This window comes from Mustela lutreola, chromosome 8, assembly GCF_030435805.1.
Source record: "Mustela lutreola isolate mMusLut2 chromosome 8, mMusLut2.pri, whole genome shotgun sequence".
Taxonomy (NCBI): Eukaryota; Metazoa; Chordata; class Mammalia; order Carnivora; family Mustelidae; genus Mustela; species Mustela lutreola.
In genome coordinates, this window is record NC_081297.1 from 96,294,558 (window position 1) to 96,302,561 (window position 8,004).

An 8,004-nucleotide genomic window follows, 5' to 3' on the forward strand; every position below is an offset into this window, starting at 1 on the left:
GAAGAGGTTAAACAAGAAAAAAATGGCAAAACACTGAAAGACAATACGGCTTTATTTGCATGTTAGCAAATGAGAATTCAGCTTTCATTTTAGCATCCATTATGAGTTTTCCAGCCTACAGCAAAGACATAAGGTGTATGAATAGAAGTTAATTTGAGCTGTTTGAGGAATAACTATGGTTTTTCATCTAGACAGCGTTGAGCTCATCTATTAGCATACCCTGGTGCTTTCCTTCTTGACATTGATCACAGAATTTAAAAGAAACAAGAACTTTCCTGGACACTCAGAGATCAGCAGCCTATAGAACATAAGGTCAGAATATTCAAGGAACCACAACCAGTAACATTAGACTTGACTTTTGGTTTGTTCTTCTTTCTAGACATGGTAACTTTTCTACTGAACATTTTAGAAATCCTCATAATAACAGAATTTGTTCTAGGAAATTTTGCCAATAGTTTCATAGTGGTGGTGAACTGCATTGACTGGGTCAAGAGACAAAAGATGTCCTCAGCTGATCAAATTCTCACTGCTCCGGCGATCTCCAGAATCGGTTTGCTCTGCGTAATGTTAATAAATTGGTATGGAACTGTGTTCAATCCAGATTTATTTAGATTGGAAATAAGACTTCTGGTTCATATTGCGTGGACCGCAAGCAATCATTTTAGTGTCTGGCTTGCTACTTGCCTCAGTGTATTTTATTTGTTCAAAATAGCCAATTTCTCTAGCTTTATTTTTCTTCGCCTCAAGTGGAGAGTTAAAAGTGTAATTCTTGTGATACTGTTGGTGTCTTCGTTCTTTTTGGTTTTTCATGTTGCGGTGGTAAGCATATATGAGCTGACGAAGGAATATGAAGGAAACATCACTAGACAATCCAGATTGGTGAACATTGCACGCCTTTCAAATATGACTATATTCACGTTAGCAAACTTTGTGCCTTTTGTTATATCCCTGACATCTTTTCTGCTGTTAATCTTTTCCCTGTGGAAACATCTCAAGAAGATGCAATCTGGTGGTAAAAGATGCCAAGATCCCAGCACCAAGGTCCACATAAGAGCCATGCAGACTGTGATCTCCTTTCTCTTGCTATTAGCTGGTCACTTCCTGACTCTAATTGTCACTGTCTGGAGTTCTGAGTGGCTGCCGACCAAACTGTTCTACGTGTTTTGCCAAACTTTTGGATTTGTGTATCCTTCAAGCCACTCATTTATCCTGATCTGGGGAAACAAGAAGCTAAAACAGGTCTTTCTGTCTATTTTGTATCAGGGGAAGTACTGGCTGAAAGAACAGAAACTCTCAACTCCATAGACCAGTAAGAAGTGGCACTGTGTATATTTTGAAGGTTATTAGCACTTTATACCTCCTACTGGTTTTTCCGTAGTGTATGTAATTGAGTAATTTTTCAGAGTTTTACTTAGAAAAGTCTTACTTAAGCTTATCACTTGAAAGTATATATGTGTATGTATGAAAAATGTAAGAAAGATTGGAAATAATATACCCTTGCCAATTTTTTTCAGGTAAACAATCTAATTATGCATATTATTATAAGAAATTCCAGAGAATTATGAAGCCATGTGTATTTCAAATACATTCACAAAGGTATGATGAAATGAATGAAGATTATGCATTTTTCATAACTGACAAGTTATCTGGGATGTCATTGCTCTTTTTCATTGTAATTGCTATCACTGTGTGTTTAGATTTCATTGTTTGAATATCCAGTCTTCTGCATGGTAAGAATATTCAATTCTAAATCACGCAGTGAGGTGAATGTTTGGGGTTGATATTATTCAACCCTAAATTCTTATTTCATGGTTAATAAAGAGCAGTTAGGGCTGTGATTAAGAAAGTTGTACAAATATTGCAAGTAAATTTTATATATGTGTATAATAAACTCTACTGAAGGGTTGCTGGGGGGAAGGGGGTTGGGAAAAGGGGGGTGGGGTTGTGGACATTGGGGAGGGTGTGTGCTTTGGTGAGTGCTGTGAAGTGTGTAAACCTGGTGATTCACAGACCTATACCCCTGGGGATAAAAATATATTATATGTTTATAAAAAATAAAAAGTTAAAAAAAAAGATGAAAAGCTTAGGAAGAACTGAGTTCTACAACAGGGATAATATGAAGGAAACATGCTCATGACATCTTTTAAAAATTTTTTTTATTTTTTAAATTTCTTTTTAGTGTTCCAGAATCATTGTTTATGCACCACACCCAGTGTTCCATGCAATACGTGCCCTCCATAATACCCACCACCTGGCTCACCCAACCTCCCACTCCCCTCCCCTCTAAAACCCTCAGTTTGTTTCTCAGAGTCCACAGTCTCTCATGGTTCATCTCCCCCCTCCAATTTCCCCCAACTCCCTTCTCTTCTCCATCTCCCCATGTCCTCCATGTTATTCTTTATGTTCCATAAATAAGCGAAACTATATGATAATTGACTCTCTCTGCTTGGCTTATTTCACTCAGCATAATCTCTACCAGTCCTGTCCGTATTGTTACAAAAGTTGGGTATTCATCCTCTCTGATGGAGGCATAATATTCTGTAGTATATATGGACCATATCTTCTTTATCCAGTCATCTGTTGAAGAGTATCTTTGTTCTTTCCACAGTTTGGTGACTGTGGTCATTTCTAGTATGAACATTGGGGTACAGATGGCTCTTCTTTTCACTCCATCTGTATCTTTGGGGTAAATACCCAGTAGTGAAATTGCAGGGTCATAGGGAAGCTCTATTTTTAATTTCTTGAGGAATCTCCACACTGTTTTCCAAAGTGGCTACATCAACATGTATTCCCACCAACAGTGTAGGAGGGTTCCCCTTTCTCCACATCCTCTCCAACATATGTTGTTTACTGTCTTGTTAATTTTGGCCATTCTAACTGGTGTAAGGTGGTATCTCAATGTGGCTTTGATTTGAATCTCCCTGATGGCTAATGACGATAAACATTTTTCATGTGTCTGTTAGCCATTTGTATGTCTTCTTTGGAGAAGTATCTGCTCATATCTTCTGCCCATTTTTTGACATGATTGCCTGTTTGTGTGTGTTGAGTTTGAGGAGTTCTTTATAGATCTTGGATATCAGCCCTTTGTCTGTAGTGTGATTTGCAGATATCTTCTCCCATTCCGTGAGTTGTCTCTTTGTTTTGTTGACTGTTTCCTTTGCTGTGCAGAAGCTTTTGTTCTTGATGAAGTCCCCAAAGTTCATTTTTGCTTTTGTTTCCTTTGCCTTTGGAGACATATCTTGAAAGAAGTTGCTGTGGCTGATGTTGAAGAGGTTACTGCCTATGTTCTCCTCTAGGATTCTGATGGATTCCTGCCTCACGTTGAGGACTTTTACCCATTTCAAGTTTATATTTGTGTATGGTGTAAGAAAATGGTCAAGTTTCATTCTTCTACACATAGCTGTCCAATTTTCCCAGCACTATTTATTGAAGAGACTGTATTTTTTCCACTAGATATTTTTTCCTAGTTTGTTGAATACTATTTGACCATAAAGTTGAGCATCCATATCCGGGCTCTCTACTCTGTTCCACTGGTCTATGTGTCTTTTTTTGTGCCAGTACCATGCTGTCTTGGTGATCACAGCTTTGTAATAAAGCTTGAAATCAGGCAACGTGATGCCCTCAGTTTTATTTTTCTTTTTCAACATTTCCTTAGCAATTTGGGGTCTCTTCTGATTCCATACAAATTTTAGGATTGTTTGCTCCAGCTTTTTGAAAAATGCCAGTAGAATTTTGATCAGAATGGCATTGAAAGTATAGATTGCTCTAGGCACTATAGACATTTTAACAATGTTTATTCTTCTGATCCATGAACATGGAATTGTCTTCCATCTTTTTGTGTCTTTTCAATTTCTTTCATGACTGTTCTATAGTTCCTTGAGTACAGATCCTTTACCTCTTTGGTTAGGTTTATTCCCAGGTATCTTATGTTTCTTGGTGCTATACTAAATGGAATTGATTCTCTAATTTCCCCTTCTGTATTTTCATTGTTAGTGTATAAGAAAGCAATTGATTTCTGTACATTGATTTTGTATAAAATACCTTTTATTTCTCTTTGTTGTCTGATTGCTGTTGCTAGGACTTCTAATACTATGTTGAACAAGAGTGGTGAGAGTGGGTATCCTTGTCGTGTTCCTGATCTCAAAGGGAAGGCTGTCAGCTTTTCCTCATTGGGGATGATATTCACAGTTTTTCATAGATTTTATGAAGTTGAGGAATGTTCCCTCTATCCCTATACTTTGAAGCATTTTAATCAGGAACGGATGCTGTATCTTGCTCATGACCTCTTTTTAATGCTGTTATGAGTTTCCATAAGCAGTGAGAAAAGACTGACCATATATGAAGTTGAGATCTGATTTCAAATATTTCAGTTTTCTCTTAAACCACCTCTGGGTCTCGAATCGTCAAACAACTCAAACACCTTCCATTTTTAAGATTCTTTTAAAACTTCAGTAAAGACCTAAATACTCCCCATCAAAAAAATACTATAAGAATAGTAAAGAAATTATGGAGTATAATTCAATATACCTTTCTGCATACATTAAGTGGCACCTGTTAAGTCCATGTAAAAATTAAAGGGGGTTTCTTAAAGAGATGTTATATTATGATCTTTGAAAACGATGAAATGAGAGTATGTGAGTATGTGTTGGCATATTCAGTGATAGAGAATTCTACTGTAGTAAAGAAATATGTAAAGTTGCTCAACAACAGAATTCTGCATGACCGTTATTTCTTGGTGTTAGGCATTGTAACAATTTTCTACATCTTAAGATAAATCATCTTCACATCTGCTGTATCTGTTTATTATCTCTCTCACCTAGTGTAACATACACTTCAAAAAAGGGAAGAACTTATCTAGTGCTGACTCTTAAAACTTACAAGCCAGTCATAAAAGTGTTGATTAAGGGGGAGTTAGAGAAGAGAAGGGAGTTGGGGGAAATTGGAAGGGGAGGTGAACCATGAGAGACTATGGACTGTGAAAAACAATCTAAGGGTTTTGAAGGGGCGGGGGGTGGGAGGTCGGGGTACCAGGTGGTGGGTATTATAGAGGGCACGGATTGCATGGAGCACTGGGTGTGGTGCAAAAGTAATGAATACTCTTATGCTGAAAATAAAAAATAAATTTTAAAAAAAAGATTTAAAAAAACGTGTTGATCAAAAATGATTTTTTAGGGATGCCTGGGTGGCTCACAGAGTTAAGCATTGCCTTCCGCTCACGTCATGATCTCAGGGTCCTGGGAGGGAGCCCAGCATCATCTGGCTCCTTGCTCCACCAGGAGCCTGTTCCTCCCTCCCCATCACCCCTGCTCCTGTCTGTCTCCCTCTCTGTATCTCTCAAAAATAAATAAATAAATCTTTAAAAAATGATTTTTTTTTACTTTTACTTTTTTATTTTTTATAAACATATATTTTTATCCCCAGGGGTACAGGTCTGTGAATCACCAGGTTTACACACTTCACAGCACTCACCAAAGCACATACCCTCCCCAATGTCCATAATGAATGAATGTGTGAACTTTTTGAAAACTGGGAAACCAATGAAAATAAAATGTGTCATAAAACCTTCAGATGCCATGCATTCTCAGCTCTGGTTTCATATCTACATTTCTTAGAACAGAAGACTGGCTATCCCATATTTCCTAGGGAAACTATCACTAGAATATTGCCTTGGCATGACTATTCTATATGTGTGAAGTGGAAACAAGGTACAATGTCTGTTAGACATCTATCACAATAATTTTTAAAAAGCATATAAAAGATTTTGTACATTTGTATTTTCTTTATTGCAAATGTTATCTTTTTACATGATTTTTTTCTAGCTGGGTATTGGATACACAAAAATTGTATTTGATTTATTAAAACTGAGTTAGTAACTGTTTTACTAACTCAGCTGCCTTAGTAAAATGTTATTTTTGACATAACATTTTCTATACCCTTTCCAAATACAATTTTTATTGTATAAACTCACATAAAGTAAGTAAATAATGATTGTATATCTCATTGACTATCTTATCCTGTGGCCTCTAAAATCCAATCAAAGTCAGGGCTCAAAATGATGACATTTATTTTGGAAGGTTGAGTCTGGGACAGGAATAGGGAGAACATATGGAAATGAGACAAGAGAAGATGTAGAAGGTTGTGCTGTGTTGTGTCACTCTGGCAGCTAGCCTCTTACAATGTGTCAAGAGACAATATGGTAGTCTGCATATGGATGCACATGGCACACAATTTTTCCAAGAGGTTCCAAGGAGGAACCACATGTAGCATTAGTCCACGGAAGAGAGAGAGGAGAGGGGAATGTATCTAATCAGCTCATTCTTGTCTTCTATTTTCCATGGGCAGGGTTTACCAAAGTGGGATTAACACCTTGGTGGTCATTTTGAAAGCCACATTTCATAGCCCACAGTGTAGTGTTGCTTTCAAATCCAAAAATGGAAGAATAATCTGGCTCCAGCATGGTGCTGACCAAAAGAAGAGGAGGCAGTGAAGGGAATCTGAGAAAGCACATAGATTTGTGTTCCATGCAGTCCACCCTTGTGTGGAGTACATGTACTCACGCCCTCAAGTCATGGTGGCTTTTTGAATGTACGCCTTGCTCAGTGGCACAGGGCTTCTCATTAGAGGGGCTTCATGCTTGGTTTAACATTGTGCTCTTGTCATTTTGTTTTTCAAGCAGATGAATTAATAAAAAATTTTAAGAAATTTCTCAGAATCATGAAGCTGCTTAATTCTAATTATTCTTTCTATATTATTAGTTTCACAGTCGAGGATTCTTGCATTGCATTTACCATTATTAAGAATATATAATTTATATTTGGATACAAGTTGTATTTGCCAATATAGCTTTTAAATATGTAACACAGTACATTTTAATTTTAATGTGTAAGATTACCAAATCTTGGCTGATTGGCTAATGATAGACTTTTTTTTTTAAAGATTTTATTTATTTATTTGTCAGAGAGAGAGAGAGAGTGAGTGCACTAGAGAGCACAAGCAGGGGGAGCAGCAGGCAGATGGAGAAGCAGGTTTCCTGCTGAGCAAGGATCCTGATGTAGGACTCAAACCCAGGACCCTGGGATCATGACCTAAAGGCAGACATTTAACCAACTAAGCCACCCAGGTGTCCCTGATGATAGTCTTTTAATTGTGTATAACTTTCTGGGAGATTGGTATTTTTGTTATATTTTATCAAGTACCTCTATTTTGCTGGTGAATGGGAAACAACAGATTATAGTACAGAAATTTAGAGTAACTCCCGAATAACAAATGATTAGCATGAAATTTGAATCTGTTTATATGTTAATCAATATTGGTTGTATGACAGCAATGAAAGCTACATAGGTAAAAAATTTAGAATAAATTAAGGTCAAGGGGCAGAGTAAAGAGAGACAATCATGGTCATGTGCCCTGTGTTCAATATTGTGAAATCTTGAGTATGACAGGATCTGGTTTTTTTTACAAATGAAAAATTCTTTAAAAAAAAAAAAGATTTTATTTATTTGACAGTAAGAAGCACAACGAGAGAGGGAACAAAAACAGAGAGGATGGGAGAAAGAGAAGCAGGCTTCCCACTGAGCAGGGAACCCAATGCAGGGCTCAAACCCAGGACCCTAGAATCATCACCTGAGCCAAAGGCAGGTCAATGACTTAATGACTTAATGACTGAGCCACCCAGGCACCCCACAAATAAAAAATTCTTGACCCATGGCTTACATTCACAAAGTAAAAGCCTTTATATTTGAAATAGATTTTCTTGTCCTCTTGATGAGGATCATTCATTCATTCATCTATTTATTGAATAAATATATGCCAGACACCTTTTCTATGTGCATTTTGGAGACATTTTAATAAAAAACATTAGCTACAAAATAAAACAAAAAGTGAGCATATGTAACAGGTAGCCACTAAAAAGAGTAAGTTATGATATTTACGTGTCAGTTAACCTGCACACTTCATTACTTGTTAATACTTCACACGTGCATAATACTGTTTTTCATGTGAAGA

General features: G+C 36.9%; 1 protein-coding gene across 1 annotated transcript; it reads left to right on the forward strand.

Annotated features, from left to right (window-relative positions):
* Positions 1 to 381: 381 nt before the first annotated feature.
* LOC131837973 (taste receptor type 2 member 46-like) lies at positions 382 to 1,305 on the forward strand. Its single transcript, XM_059183621.1, has one exon. The coding sequence runs from the start codon at positions 382 to 384 to the stop codon at positions 1,303 to 1,305; it is 924 nt and encodes a 307-aa protein (XP_059039604.1).
* Positions 1,306 to 8,004: the final 6,699 nt, after the last annotated feature.